The sequence below is a fragment of the Lutjanus erythropterus genome, chromosome 11, assembly GCF_056507025.1.
Source record: "Lutjanus erythropterus isolate fLutEry1 chromosome 11, fLutEry1.hap2, whole genome shotgun sequence".
NCBI classification, from domain to species: domain Eukaryota; kingdom Metazoa; phylum Chordata; class Actinopteri; order Lutjaniformes; family Lutjanidae; genus Lutjanus; species Lutjanus erythropterus.
The window spans coordinates 16,287,451-16,304,424 of record NC_139327.1 but is presented as its reverse complement, the minus strand read 5'-3'; the positions used below and the strand labels follow the sequence as shown (position 1 = coordinate 16,304,424).

The following is a 16,974-nucleotide window of genomic DNA, read 5'->3' as shown; positions in this document are numbered from 1 at the left end:
AGCAGCCGTAATAATATCCATTATTTTATGGAATCAGCAGTTTTATCCGTGCTTTGAGAGAAAAGGGTAACACACCATGTGATGCTCTCTTTGCTCATTTAGTCCGGTCGGCTGCAGTGTGTTGGCTGTGTGCTAAACCAATTCTCTCCGTCCGTTTGTTTTGACCCAATACAGCATGTAATGAACTCCTGCCACCATGCATTTCCACCACCACTCAACATATTCTGTGCACCATTCTTCACATAATGGAAATATGCAAATTCTTGATGTAGGCTGTCATTATCTGTCTTGCAAGCTGTTATTTATTCTGCTGTTTTAGTGTTATTTATATATTTTCTGCTTGATAAGGTGTTACCTTTTCAAGGGTCGCTGCTCATCCTACATGATGCGCTTTCTAATGGCTGCAGCTCATCCCAGTTTATACTCATGAGTTTGTCTCACAGCCTCAATATACAATAAACTGGAAGTAAGTTAATGTAGTCACTTCCATTCTAGAGGGGTTTGAACTTTATTTCCTCTCTTAAAAAACAAGCATTTTAATATCTGGATTTTAAGATATTGCAAAAATTAAAAAAAACCCTACCCTGAAAGGTACAGCTGCACAAATGCATCGTAAATAAAAACTCTCTCTGTTTTGGACTGTTGGTTCGACAAGAGAATGACTTTGAAGAAGACAACCAAAAGATGAATTAATTAATCAATGAAAATAAACAGATGATTAATCTATAATGAAAATAATAACAGCCCTATCTGATACTATCTATAAAATTAATCCCAGTGTTACAAAGTCAGCTCAGTTAAACTTAAGTTACAATCAACATGACAAAAAACCAATCCAGTCTGATGCTGAAGCACAGATGTGGTTTGATGCTCGACAAGAGATTGATCACTTTAAAGGGTGACATGGCTTCATGTCTGTGGCACTGACCCATTTCCTGTCACATCAGATCAATCAGCCAAATACTATATATGTTTAGAGTAGTCTTCTGCCCATTACTCACAAGAGTAAACATGATGTAAATGTAAATACACAGTTAATTTATTCATAGTCTCACATAGCCAGACTTCTGTCCACAGTGCTCAGTGCTGGAGAACCGATTCATAAAAACAAATAATTATCTAGGGCTTTCAAATTTCGACAAAATTGCTGTTGTTTTGACTGATATTTCACTGATACATATGTGATATGATTTGCAATGTTAGATGAATTTATCATTTTTACATTTCATTATTGTCATTTTCATTGACATACAATAATGATTATGGTGTGAATTTTGCAGGGATATGCACCAAACAATAGTCTATCAAATATGATGTGTAGACCAGGACTCCTCTGCAACACAACAAAGTCTCATTCAAAATGGCATTTTGACACAAATTTCACCTTCCATACATATGACGTCCCTGCAGTGTGGACATTGCATTTGGACATATAACACACATAACTACACATAACAGTTTAAATCAGCTGGTGTGAAAACGTTCTGATATTTGCTGTGTCTGTGTTACATAATTATGAAGCAGTTATGGTTTGAACCTGGATTGTCAGACTGGAAGGAGCGACACTGTGTCACTATTTTAACTGTAGACTCAGAAAACTCGCATTTGTTGAGCTCGTCTTTGTTTTCATGCAGCTGGCAGTTGTTCTCTTTTCACCTTTTTTCTTCCTTCTGTCATATTTCTCATCCTGCACTCAAGGTTCTTAATTGATCTTGTTTAATTCTTTCATTTTTTTCTTACTTTTTTCTCTAATTTCCCGCATTACTCTGCATTTACTACTAAATGGGGTTTATTCACCATTTGGCAGAATATTTTAAGGTCCTGTCTAAGGAGACAGCATTCTAGGCTGCCACCTCTGATAGTTGTGGAAGCGGACAGATAATTACGTTGTTAATGTTGTCATGACGTACAGATTTTAGATGGGTAACATAAATGGTTAAATAGTGCTTTGAATGTAAATTTGAAAGATTCGACCTTTCTTAACCTTTTTTAAAAGTAACCAGACAGAATTATGCGATGTTTTCCAAAACCTAAGATCTGTTATATGTATTATCTCTTATGGTTGTAAGCATCTATCTGTGTCAGCTCACAGGATAGTGTGTGTGATGAGCATCTCACTGAATTTGTCCTAAAATAACAGACGTTTTGTTGAATCTGCTCCATAGAAACTTCAAATAGCTCGGCAAGAGGTTCTGTCTTCTTGGAACAATCCCAGTAATCAGACAGTTCACCTTCACGTCCTTTTGAAATTAATTAGTCAATTCTATTCCTGTTTTTATGTTCTTTCTATGTCTTTTTTTTTTAATGTGAAGCACTCGCTGGATGTAATTTCTGCATTTCCTGCATGAAAGGTGCAAGATGGTGCAGATAAAGTTTATTAAAATTGCATCTTATTTTAAATGCAACAAATACATATCCAGATTTACCACTGCTACCCAGCCTCTGATGATATCACACTGATTTCACTGTAACAGCATCAGATTAATGAATAAAAAGCTGAGAGTTCTTGCTTGAAACAATAAGGTGATGAAAAACAGAACTAAATAAACAAACAGTCCCACTGAAGTTCATAACATCTTGTTCCTGAGGCAAATTGATCCATGATGGCTGTTCTTGTTCTTTTTCCAGCCAAAACTCATGTTTGTTTTCCCAAAGGGAATGTAACAAAGGAACCACAGATGACTTCCCTCACCTTAACTATCTCAAACGAACATCACAAAAGTGTCTTGTTTCTTTTGTTCTCAGCTGGAGTCGCTGTTGTCTCTTTTCAGCTGATTTTATAAGATGCCTTTGTGGCCCATCATGACTGCTGACTGTGTGTCCTTAACCCCCTTAGTGAACTGTCAGTGGATCCATCTGAATTCCTGCCGGGTTTATCGCGTCTTTTGAGTGTCACTGCTCAGCCAGGTTACTGTTAGCTCAGCTTCTTCCTTTCACACACCTCAGCCCCTGATTCATCCTGGGGCACAGTGAGCTCTGCACAGTAAACACGCCCGATTGTGCTCGCTGAACTGCTTCTTTAGCACTCCATTTCACCACATTTGCTAGAGTCTGTGCTACACGTCTTATCGTTGTGTCTCCGCTCTGTGCTAACTCCAGCCTTCAATGTGCGAGTTTGAGGTCCTCAGTGAGGCGGGAGAGAGATAACTGAGGTGTCCTCCTGTGACACACAGCTCAGGCAGCATGGGACGCTCAGCCATCTCCCAGTTAATAGTTGGTTAATTATGCTCTGTAACCTCTCAATCTTTTTAATGGGCGCCACAGCGTTAGTTTAATCTTTCGTGGGTGTATCGACCTCTCTGTGGACTCTTGTTCCATCTCATCTCTATTCCCAAATCTGTCTCTTGAATTTCTCTTACACCATCCTCCTAAACTTTTGTCAGGCTTCTCTGATATTAACTCTGTATGTGACAAAAATTATCACTAAGTGTGAATCATGCTGCAATCACAATATCTATCATAATCATCACAGGTAGAGTGCAGATCTCTGCCAGGCAAATTAAAAAGAATATTTGGATGTAATCCCTTTGTAACCATTAATGTTTAAAATTAATTAAAATGAAACTGTTTGAATAAAAATTGAAAGATCATACCTGTTATGCCATAACACATTGTTTACCTCCTGTAGACATTTTCTGTCTCCTTTTCTTTAGGATAATTACTCAAAACTATCAAGCTGCAGGAATGTTCTTACAAAGTGCTTTTATTTCTGCATAAACGCTTCAATACGTAATTGTGTTTGTTAATAGTTGTGATATAAAGCTGGTTAGAAGCTTTTAAAGGTGTTGTTAACCATTTTTGAAAGTCAGAATGTCCTTGAAGCTCTACTTTAGATTCTCAGAACAACATTCACCTGCTGTTGTGCTCTAAAACAACAAAGAGACAGTTGTGTGATGGAGCTCTTCTCCCTCTGCTCCCCCAGGTTTTGCGATCCTCCAGGCCATCATGGAGTCAGCTGTAGCCAATAACTGGCAGGTGACAGCTCGCTCAGTGGGGAACATCGTGGACCCCACAGAGTACAGACGCATCATCGAGGAGATGGACCGCCGGCAGGAGAAACGCTTCCTCATTGACTGTGAAGTGGACAGGATCAACTCTATACTGGAGCAGGTATTGAGCCAACACACAACTAGTCTAGTCTGTTTTATTTGAGAAAAATAACACACCAGAAACAACATTTCTTTCCTTAAATACCTTTGTTCAGCCTGCAGCTCTGTGTGTTCCTTTGTCTCTGAAGTGAACATGCTGTCTCTTTCTCAGTTTTTTTTTTTTTTTTGCCTTGAACACCAACTCCATTTACACACTGAGTGAAATAAGGCTTTCTCTGATTCCTACTTTTCATTTCTTTTTCATCATTACCCTAAACACCTGGAGTGCACTATGATTGCCTCAGATCTCAGCTTTCTCATTTAGAAGACGATGTTAAAACAGGCGAGTCGGGCACATTCAATTAAGGCTTGTTATTTGTTGTTTTTGCGTGTGTGTGTGTTTGTGTGTGCGCACGTTGTTTGAGGTCACCTGGGCTTAATTCACGTGGAGGAATTAAACGGCCTCCTCATCCTTGTTTCCTAGGTGATCATCAGCCACCGTTTTCCCACATGAGTCTTGGTTCAGATTCAGTGTTTGCTAATGTGCGCTGTGTTCACTGCGGCTGCACTGCAGAGACTACTTTATTGTCAGAAATGTATGAAATGAGGGTTAACTGGGAATTTGTTTATTTACTCAGAGGATCATTAGTGTTCATTTGGAGGATCAGAAGATATGTTGCACATGTGGTCACATTTTGTTTTGAAAATGAATTTTAAGGTGTGCTGTGTCTCCAGATCAGTGCAGTTAAATAGATGCCTGAATATCTGTTTTTGTTTTGACCAGTGGTGTGCTGTACTTGGACTTTTATTTGAATAGTTGGATGCTGATAATATCTCATTCTAAGGGCCGATGTGTGACAGTATGTGAGATAGTAAGAGAAATTAATGTGATAACGCTTGGAAGTGTGAATGTACACTTATGTGTTGTGTATGTGAATGTATCCATGCTTCATGTCAGCCTGACACCCACCTATGATATGTAAATATTATCCAACACAGTGAGGCATTATGAAATAGCTTTCTTCAGTCTGTAAGACATTGTAAGCAAACCCCTGGACGCGTTAGATGAAACACAATATTTAAGTTCTGCCACTAGTTGTCTGTCTCACATTAAAACAATAGTGACATATAATGATGATGATGATGAAAATCTGACTCAGACTCAGACAGAAGTGGAGGACGATGTTATATGAGGGTTTTATTCACATTACTGTAAATGACAGTTTGTTAAATCTAATCTTGAGCTAAATGTTTCCTCCTTTCTCCAATTCTGAAAATGAAGCTAGCGCTGACACTGAAGTGGAAATTTTATTTTTATGCACATTATAGTCCCCCTGTAATTCATTAAAAGGTGTATCAACACTAGACTAGTTAAATACAAAACTGCTCTTGCCAGAAGGATTACAGCATTGGTCACTCAAACCAACATAACATTTTCCTCACAAGCGTCTTGTTTCATACAAATAATTTTTGTCCTCTTGGAATGAAAAAGACTGAAGAATTATGACATTGCTCTTAGTAATTGAGAGATTAATCTGTCTGATTATCTTGGATCTGAGATAATCAGCTTCAGCTGATGTCTGTTTCTCCCATCCTAAATGACAGCAAATCTAGTCAAAACCTGTTACTTGTAAGTGTTAATATATTATATTATTATTATTATTACTATATATTTTGCTATAATGTTTAGAATAATCTAGTTGGATGATGTTGCTTCTTACAGTCTGAACCCTGCTCTCCCTTTAATATCAGTCACATTCATTCATTAATAAAGACTTAATAAGTACTTACTTACTTCTTAAGATAACCACATATTAAATTGTTATGAGCATTAAATAATGAAATTATACTGTACATGACTTTTCTTTGTTTTGATAGCAGTATTATATATCAGCCATCTAAATATTGGGATTGACCAATCAATTACTTATATTGGTCAACCCTTATTTTTTAAATTGGTGACGTTAGTGCTTGAGGAGAGGTCAGAGGTCAGGGCAGAGGTGGATTGTTGGACATGCAAAGTGTGTAGTTCATGTCCAGTCTGTTATCAGTAGTCAATGGTATAGGAAGCTGATTATTTCCTAACCTTAATTGAGAAAATAAGCCATAAACACTTGTTTAGGTATGAGGCCTGGTTGCAAATAAAATGTGACCATTTCGACAGCTAAAAGTTGTGTTTTCCCTCAGTTGGGGTGACTGTAAACAGAGTGATGTGTTACATAAACCTTTTAAGGCGACCAGTATAGTGTGTTGTCTGTGTGTGTGTGTGTGTTTGTGTGTGAGCTCATTTCAACCATTAATCTGGAGCTCATCTTAACCTTAAGCTCTTTGCTGAGATATTTGCGTGTGAAGGCTTCTGCCCTCTACATAATGATCTTCATTATTGCCGGCCTTACGAGTTTTACTCTGACCTTCACTGCAGATCTGTCTTCATCTCCTCCGACGCTGGGGAATATTTTTAGTGACAGCACAGAACATTTTCATTAATTAAGAGAAGTTTGCTTTTCTTTGCCCTTCACGTTCGTACAGAGGATTTCTTCAAATGTTGCCAAATTGCCTCCATATTAGATTCAAGTTATCCAATCACATAAAGGCGGTCACTTGGTGTCACGTCAGGCCGATCCGATCCTAATCTCTTTACTGTGGCGGATTAATGTGAATGGTGGCCTCGCAGGCAGCATCTGCCAGACGAGTGTCTCTCCAGATGCTCAAGAGTGGCAGGACATGCCTGCGTCTCCCGAGAGCGGTTCCTTATATGAGCTGTGACATCAACACTTGCTTTAATGTAATATCAGCTCTCAGTGTAAGTAGGACACACTGTCCCATAACAGCAACAACAATGAGCCTACTATAAATAGCCTACCCTCCTAGCCTGAGGGAAGATCTCTCACAAAGGCAGGAGTGAGCAAACACAACCGACATCACTCAGGCATCAGAAAGACACTCTGCTCTGGACATGATTTATTTCATAACCAGTCTTGCAAACACTCTCACAAATACAAACCGTGACTAGAACCACACAGGGTTCTTCAGCTTGTCCCCATAGGAGAACCCCTGTTTTGGTTACTGGCAGAACCCCTCCAAAGGGGATTCTAACAAGAGCCCTTTTATATTCTCAGGGTTTTATCTAGAACCTGCCCAGGAGCTTCTACCGGGAACCTTTTTATATTCCAAGGGTTTCATCTAGAGAGAACCCTTTTGTTACAAGGGCTTCATGTAGAACCCACCCAGGGGCTTCTACTGAGAACCTTTTTATATTCCAAGGGTTTCATCTAGAACCCACTCATAATATTGTGTCCTACAGATGAAGCGAATAATATTAGTGAATCCCGTGGATTGTATGTTGTGGTCATCTGCCATTTTCTTTAACAATCTATGTTACAGATATTGTTTAAATTGAGGAAACATCTTTTAATACTTAATGCTTTCAACAAACCTTAAAGAATTCTTTGGATGAAAAGGGTTCTTAATGGAACCCTAGTGTTAAAAAGGGCCTTTAATGAACACTTTCTTTCAAAAAGGGTTCTTCACAAACAAATAGTTCTCAGTAGAACCTCAGCCCTTCATCCCCTTATTTTTAAGAGTGTAGAGCAGGACCTCATAAACACTATAATCATCAGAATGATAATTAAATTCTTTGTACCTGCATTCAGGCTATTATCTCTGCCCAGCGAATTATAAATGAGTTTATACGCCGACATCTATCACTCATTTTGCGCTAATTATTTTGTCATCAAGGTACTTTCACTTGTAACAGGGCTGTATTTGTTGATAAATGTGCTGTGGGTTTATTTTGCTCCCCTGCTGGCTCTCTTACCGCCTTTAAAAGTATCAGTCTGCTCATCCCTTCAGTAAAGTAAAGACGGAGCGATAAACACCTTTAAGGCTTCTCATCAATAATAGAAGCACAGTGGATTTATAATCGCTGCCAGAGGAGCAGTCACCTCCAGCAGCCTCCTCCTGCACACTGGACAGACAGAGAGAGAAAAAGAATCAGAGAGAAAAAAGAGACTGGAGTGGCAGAGAGCTTGTGGGAATTGAGCCATGTAGTGTGAGTCTCCCTGTCTAGTACTGTGGAGGGAAATAGGAGAAGTGTTGAACACCCAGAGGTGCACTGGAATTCCACACTGCGCGAGCGGCATAGTTAAACAAGATGCTGTGTTGGGATGATATTACATCTGTGTTGACGTTATTTAAGCCTGTGTGTCGATTGTTGTTTTGTCTGTTGCTTTGGGTGGGCGTTGCTTTAATGGCATGACATTAAAAATAGTTTCTGTAGCACAAATGTTTTCTCTGAGGTGGTGATTTTTAGTTTTAACTGTGAGTTGATTGGTTGTCTTGTCCCAAATATTAAACAAGCCTAAGAGTCTATAATTTGTTTATCTGCATTGAAGATGCTAATGTTAGCATTACTTCTAAGACCAAGAGTTAACACATCATTAGCTAACAATGAATGAATATACAATACAATAATACAATATTGAACTGTTGTCAGTAGTAGTTATGTAGCCATTAATTGACAAAGTATTCTGTGTGGCTCTTGAACGCCCAGTGACTCTTGGCCCACTTGCTATTGAAGTTAGCTCTGGCCTACTGCCATGCTAGTGGCTGTGTGAGGCTATACTTAGCTTGTGCTTTGAGATAAATGCTAACATTAGCATGCTAACATGCGCACAGTGACAGTGCTCTAGTTTAGCCAGTTTGCATGCTAACATTTACTAATTGCAGCACAAGCTGACGGGATAACAGATCTGCAGTGTGACATCACTATGGAGGTAAAGGATCAATAAAGTCATCAGAATTTATTCTTTATGGATCAAAGGCTGGCTGATGTGGAATATCTTGATATTTATAAGCTATTCCATTAGATATCTATAAAATAACATAGCGTAAATCTGATTATTGTAGTGATGATCATTGATGCTTTCACAAAATTTTAACACAATTTCATCCTTTTACTAAAATGCAGCCTTTAAAACCAGAGGAGTCAATACTTATGTCATATGATGATAAAACAACTGCCAAAATCAAAGATGATAGCTAGTCTTATAACAACATTGATCAATATATTGCCCAGTCCTACACGGACCTCAAAGTTGCACTAAATTTCATGGTGAACCACACATAAATCATTGAAACTTTTCACATCACACCACACTTCTAGCACAACCACATCACGGTTGTGCTAGAAGAAAAGTCAAAGATCACCAAAGTCATTAAGATTTATTATTCTAAATAAATGCTAATGACAATCAATGCAATAGTTGCTGAGCTATTGTAGACCACAATGGTGAATCGACAGACCAACAGACTGACACTGTTGCACAGCCATGCTGCTAGAATGGTTGAAAATGTCTGTGTAGGTATCTCTGTGAGAGAGTTATGAAGAGTAGATTTACCATCCTGAATCAGATTATTGACAGAATGGTGACAGCTTTGGCACAGTATTCCTGTTAAAATGTGATAAAAATTACAGTTTCTGAAAATTCAAGTTGTAGCTTTAAAAAGTGAATAGTTTAAAGCTGTAGAGCAATATTGATGATGTGATGAGGTCTTTGTATCATTCATTTCATGTTCTACCAACATTAGCATGATGATGCACATGCACATCATCACTACGTGGGGCACTTTTGTGCAGACTGCAGAGGGCAGGAATAAATATATATATAAAGGTTAGAAATGCATGAATGAAGAAGAAAACAATGTAGTTTTCAAAACACTCAACAATGGTTTTGCTAATGTTTTAAGAGGTAGGAAAAACATTCAATGTGTCTATAAGTACTTTAATGTGAAACACTGTATTTAAAGAATAATTGAAATTCTACAGGGTACGTTTAATAGTTTTAGAAGAAGCAGTGTGCAGGACACAATTGCTATGAATTGAATTTAAAAGACTTAAAGACCAAGGAACACAACAGTCACAGTTCTACCTCAGGCCATACTAAAAAATGAATAATAACAGTTGAAAATACTCATATTAGGGAGCTTAGAAATATTATTATCTTTGTCTCCTTTCTTTTCTTAGCTTTCCTCGTGAATTTACCATTTAGTGCATATATGAAACCTCAACTTGGACTACAAATAAAACTATAAAAGAAAGGACGAAAAGTCCAGTTTGTGCAGGTTAAACTCTCATGTCCCATAAATAAACTACAACAACAAAAACTATCTGTGCTCAGACCCTCATTTCCTTTTTCTTTACTACGATTATAAAGGAGAATACATTGCTCCTGAAAATAGGGAAAGAAGGGACGGTAAAAGAGGTACAGTCTTGTTTGTAGCCCAGGCATCCAAAGGAGACCCTAGAGAAGTCTGAGTTAAAAGCAACCCAAAATGAAAAACAACATCAAACACACACGAGCAAGCAGGAGAGCTGGCAGATGCACAACTGCAACAAGGATAGTGAGGACATTAAACTTCACACACATTTTTTATTTTGTTGAAATTGGCATTCAATGAGAGGACTTTCAGAAATGGGTAGCCGACGGCTACCGCAAGCGGAGGAAACAGCCGTCCCAGGAACAAGGCATAAAATGCTAATTTATCTGCTTGTATTGTACGGAATTAATTCAGTAACAGATAATGATCATGTTTTTTTTCCTGCAACAGCAATACATGTATTAAAACCTGCAATAACAAGGACCAAGGATATGCAACATTTTCAACAAAATTTGTCCAAAATATTGTAGAAATTGTTGTGTATAATGTTTCATAATGATGCACAGCTACTTTCCATTCAAAGATTAAGCTTTGTGTTGAGGATTGGTGAACAATACGGCATTTGGATCAAAGCTTGACTGATGTACAGCCATGTCCTTCCTTCCTCTGTTACATTTTAATTTCTTTAATGCACTTCTTTGACAGTTTAATCCCTCCTCACATTTTGCCCTGTTTCGAGTAGCGTAACAATAATTAGTTGACTGGTGAAAAGGGACAGTTGTCAACCTTAGGATGCCCGTTCCAGTTCTGAGGAAGGCAGATGACAAATCACTGTAACAAAGCGAAGCCTCCATCAGTGGGAAGAGAGTCAAATCCTCTTGAAGGCACTTGGGCAGACATCCAGCTCTGCACAGGACCGTGGCTCCAGTCTGCTTAATTAGAGTCGATTCCCGCAGGAATATTTAGGCTGATCGTCCTGCAGCTTGGCCCGGCTCAGGCCTGCTTCAGACTGCACAGTGCAGACCCGCCCGTCCAGACAGGCGGGCGGGCGGGCAGGAGGAGCCCTGAGGACGGACAAATAAAGATAATTGAGACTGCAGACAACTGCTCACTCTGTCTTTGTCCCTGTCTGTCTTTCTGTCAGTGGACCCATATTTCTGATTATGTCTACAACTGAGAGGTGAATACTAATGTTTAAATGAGCTGCGTGCTGGATTCATTTGTCTGTTAGGACCCATTTGATTGTGTTGAGGTGAGTTATGACTCAAACTATATTTGCAGGGGAGCATCAGTGCTGGTTTAAAGTTTCCCTCCAGGCACATTTTACTTTGCTATTATTAATATTTTTGGGTGGTTTTGCAACATAAAAAGGGGCTGGAAGCACATCTACTTAATCCACCGCATTTAGAAATTCTGAATCTGGCCTGGTCCTCCTCATCGTCCCACCACTGCAGCCTGTGCTATGTCTGCATCAAGATGCTAACGTTAGCATTAGAGGAAACACTGGAGGGATTCAGCCAAATGTATTTGAGCCTCGGTTAGACTTGGACTCAAATGTTGCACGCTAAAATCGGCAACTAGCAAATTTATCATACTGATAAGTGTAGTTAGTATCTTTTATTTGTCGTTTGTAACTGGGAGTGGCTAACACAGCTAATGCTAACTCTTGCTCTTTATATTGACAAGTCTGCTGTGCACTGGAGGTTTCAAATGTCTTAGCCTACAATTGCATATTTGATGGTGACTGGCTTTCAAGTTTTGTTATGTAGGCCTGTTAAATCTAGCTTGCCTTACACAGACATCTCCCCTTCAAAAGAGGAATTTGAAAACACATTTGCACAGGTACAAATCCTTATAGTCAAAATAAAACTTTTAGGGAACATGAACATAAGGAAAACATGTTTTTGAGTCGGGTAGCGGGGGAGCAGTTGTTTGTTAGCTTGCAGGCTTCCTCTGCAGCATGCATATCCCCCCTTCCTTGAACCTGACAACCTCTTCCTTCAGGCAGTACAGCTAAGCCAGCTAGCGAATAGCTAGATTTAGGAGCAGTTTACTTAACTGTCCATGAGGAAAACTCTGTAGATCACAGAAAGTTGGGGCACAGCAGCTGGAGGACAGCATTAAAATGATTTTGAAGCTGTTATTTTAAGGTAGAACTGTTATTTCCTGAGTCATAAGGACATGTTATCACATCATAAAAACCAACTAACTTTTGGTAGATGTTTATATGATTTTGGTTGGATTCCGTGAGGTGTTGGACTGTTACCAGATGAGAACATTAACTGTAGAAAACAGTTGACAGGGCATCCAGACTATCCTTTCCATTCAATGAGCATTAAAAATGCAGGAGCCAGTCAGTACAATCAGTGCTGCAGGTTCTTCTCGCTTACAGGCCTCAGGTCCTTTCTGTCCCTGAGCTGTTTGAAGAAGCTGTTTTGTGAGAAATGGATTTTGTCAGAGGGGGAGATATGAGTCCTGTGACAATAAAAGTGCCTCAGTGACGGTAGTGCCTGACCTCTTCCAGGTTCCTGGTGGTTTCACATACTCACAAAAAGCGATTATCCCAGGGGACCATGAAACTAGAGCATCAGGATCCTAAAAATATTTGTTATGCCCAGATGCTACTTTTCAGAGCAGCACTACCAACAGAGGGATGGAGCAAATCCCACTGCAAACCAAATGAAATTATCCTTTACGAGAACACATGTAGTGCTCAAATACTGCGGTTTTCATAACCTTTTCAGGGGGCCTCTTTCCAGTTAATGGCAGAAAAATCACTCCTGGCATGTGGCCTGTTTATGTTTATTCAAAAGTAATCAGATTTTTCTGATTTAGTTTATATTCAGAGGATTTACTGCTCAGAATTATGTAAATGCCTTACCTCAAAAAAGCCTGATACTTTGTAATATTTCTCTAAGCTCAATCAATCAGTTATAAAGTCTTTTTATAGTAAAGGTAGTACTGATAACATTTTTTTCTAAAACTGAATATTGTCAATATTGGTTTCTGGTTATAATCTTTTGTCAGTATGAAATATTGAATGTAATCCATTGTATATTTGTAAGCATGATTACATTGGTATGACTTTGTTGACTTTTTTTTTTTTTATTAGATAAATTAAGATAACCTTTTATTAATCCCACAATGGGTGCTGAGTGTGAGCAAAGGGGGATTAATATACTTTGTCAATACCTAATTATGATCATGTCAGTAAAGCAAACTAGAATAAAAAATAGAATTGGGTGGAAACTAAGCATTTTGTTTGAACAGTTTCACCCTCTCCCTCACCAATAGACTGTGAATATCAAAAAAGAGCCACCTCTCAGAACCATCCCTTTTTCTGAATTACCAGCCAGATTTCCCAACTTTAGAATAGTTGTCAGTCTGTGTACTCGCTGCCAACTCGACGACTACCAATGCAGCTGCCAGGGGATTTTCCTTTTTCTTTTTCATGCAAGTCAAAACATTTTCAGGTTGTCTTGAAAAGATACACTTGACACAAAAGCCAAGTGGTAAATCTATCTGTGAAATGTGCATGAAAGTAAATAAACAGTGAATGACTGTGAGGCAATGTGACCATTTTAGATGCTGAAATGCAATTAATTTAAATAAAACTTGATTGATTACACACAGCACAAAGCTAGAAAGGCAAAAACTAAAGATAACTTCATAGTGGCTATATTTTGTTACATATGTCATAGTTAATAGAACTTGTGTTACAGCTTAGGCATTTTATCACATTCTCATATAAATAAGATTTTATCTTCTCCTCCTCAATGGAATACAGTCTAAACTAATTTGTGGATATGATCAAATAAATGACTACACTTGAAAATTGTTTTTAAAGCTATAATATGTACATACATTTGATGAGTTGTGTGTTTACATCATACCAGACATTTTCAACAATGTTCAAACCCAGAGAAATCTGTGATTTACTCAAGGAAACGGAGCATTTACTTCCCACTATTGCTATAACTTCTGGGAAAACATGGCATTTGTTGGACACATCAGAGAGTGAGGAAGGAAGTCAGCAAAAATGATTTAACATTACACGAATAAACAAATAAATAACGTGAATAAAACTTTAATACATTACTTTGATTGATCGATTCATACCAGATAGATTTTCATTGGCAATGGTGGTTGTTTAACAATGAAAACAACAGCTTCTATGATCCCACACTTCTTCACTACATCATCAAACTACATCTTTTGTTACTGGCTAAATGTGAGAGAGACTTGTGCTTTTAATTCTCAAATTGCAGGAAAAAAAATGATGTAATATTTAAATCATGGTTGCAGAAGCTTATAGCATTTAGCACTAAGCTGTAGGTTAATAAACCAAGAAACCCTGTTTATTACCTGCCTTCAGAGTACTTTGCATTCAGTGTAAATGTTCCTCTCCAGTAGGTACGAAATAAAAAAGAAGCCCACATTATTTGTTGGTGTTTGCCTCGTAGCTACAGTAAGCAATAAATGTTTACAGTCGCTTATTTTCTAACAGCTAGCTTAGGTTTCCGTCAGAAACAGCAGTTGAGGTGTCAGTTTTCGATGCTCATATAGAAGTGTGAAGTCTTGTGCTTTCTGCCTGACTGTGTTGGTGACAAACGGGAGTTGTAGCCAGTCACTCGAGGCGCTGCAGCTTCATTAAGTGCTTGCTGTGTTCTTACACTTGGGTCACTGCAGCTCCCGCTCACATGGATGAATAGCAAATGAAAAGCTTTTCAAGACAAATTTGGAAGACAATAAGCAGAAAAAGCTTCCAGGATTTTTTTTTTTGCTTATGAGGGGAAAAAAAAAACAAAGAATGTGAGGCTCTTGGAGTCGGTGGTGGTGGTGGAAAATGTTGAACACAATGAAATCATTTTGCATTTGCAAGGAAGGTAATTAGATTTATTGTTGAAATTTCTCAGAGTGTATAAGGCGGTTGGTGGGACAACCTTGAAGCATCAAGGACGTTCCGTGTCTAGAGACAATTACCAGACATTCAGGCAGGAGTAAGCAGAGGGTCATAAAGTGCACAGGTGTGAACGAAAGCACAGGTGTGACTCTGCATGCTGATAGACTCTGAATAAGAAACTGGACAGTTATTATACACAACGAAAATATAAACATAACACTGTTGTCCCCATTTTTCATGGGTTGAAGTACAAAAAAATGTTGGACTTCTTTCTTGCTGTCTTGTTCTGGATTTAAAGGCTGCGTGACAGTAAAATGATTTCATTTTCTGAACTTACCAGACTGTTATAGCTGTTCTATTATTTGCTTTTACCCACGTAGTCATTATATGCACATTACTGATGATTACTTATCAAAAAATCTCATTGTGTTAATATTTTGTGAAAGCATCAGTAGTCATCTCTATAATATTGTTGCAGTAGTCTTAAATATCAACTTCAAGTAAACGTTCACTCTAAACCTGAATGGAAAAAGTATGAAATTTTACTTAAAGTAGTCATTGTGCATTGTAGTGGTCCCTGTCATTGTTTTACTTTTATAAAACTTTTTTTTTTACTTTTAAATACTTTATATACTGTTTGGTAGTTAAAGCTACAGCAATACATCATATTACATAAGATAATCATATCTTTGTGCTGTTTAACAAGTTACAGTATGTTATTTTGGAGAAAATGTGGATCAAGATATATATTGCATATCTGAAATAACCTAAAAATATTGATATATTATTTGTAGGAGACACTGAGCAGCCCAAACAACAAAGTACTAGCCAATCAGGGGCAGAGCAGGGCAGGTCATGACTTTGCAAAAATTTGGTGTCTGTAGCCTCTGTGAAACAACTCTAGTTCAGTCCTTAATAAATGTATTTTTTCAAGATAAAACTTCACGTTTTAGAGTGTTGTTTTGTTGTGACCAGTTGAATGTACACCTGTGCAATAATCATGTTGTTTAATTATCATCACTTTTAGAGATGCCCAACTGATATATTGGTCAACTGATCATCTGCACGTTATCGGCCTACCAGAGCTGTATTGGTCTATATCAGTATCGGCATATATGTTATCTGATATGCCCATAACATAATACGGATTGTTTTTATTTGTTAGTTTTATCTGCAGAACCCTGTATATGTTTGATCATTTTTCTTAATTCCAGATGAATATATACATACGTTTTGTTCTATTTGTATTTTTAATTCAAAATTATTTATAATTATTAAAAAAAAAAATGCCAATGAGAGCTTATTATTTCAGTGCCCTGATATCATTTTGGACGATAACATTTTTTGTTAAACTGTTTAATATCCTGGTTCCATTACATATGTTTATCACAAGGGTTACCCACTTTTGACAGATCATTGCAAAAAAATTTGTTTATGTGTATATTCTATATTTTGTGTATAACACACAGACAATAGCTAAATATCTGATTTTTTTCACTCCCAATATTTGCAAAAATTGGCGCTGGCCCCAGAAATCCAGTCTTAATGATTATATACCACACCTGTCAGGTGGATGGATTATTTTGGCAAAGAAGAAGTGCTCACTAACCTTTTGTGTGCACAGAAGAAGTCATAGATTTTTTTACTTCTACTTTTTTTTACTACTTTTTTTAGTAGCAAAAACAAAAGTGTTGCATTTATATTTGTGTTCAGTGTGTATAAATATACACAGATCCAAAAGCAAAATATGGAAATAGTACTGGAAATCTACCACAGGGATGCATTACCATGCTTCAGTGTAAAATTCCTCATCTGTATTCAAGT

General features: G+C 37.8%; 1 protein-coding gene across 6 annotated transcripts in view; it reads left to right on the top strand.

Annotated features, from left to right (window-relative positions):
* The window catches only part of LOC146318812 (glutamate receptor 3-like), a 109,537-nt gene that overhangs the window by 47,434 nt on the left and 45,129 nt on the right, over positions 1 to 16,974 (top strand). For all 6 annotated transcript variants that reach the window (XR_014771598.1, XM_084730970.1, XM_084730969.1 and 3 more), the window contains exon 4: positions 3,923 to 4,110. Coding sequence is in view for 5 of the 6 variants with exons in the window: in XM_084730970.1 (XP_084587096.1) it covers positions 3,923 to 4,110 (188 nt within the window). In the remaining variant the exon portion in view is untranslated. The remainder of the gene's footprint in view (positions 1 to 3,922; positions 4,111 to 16,974) is intronic.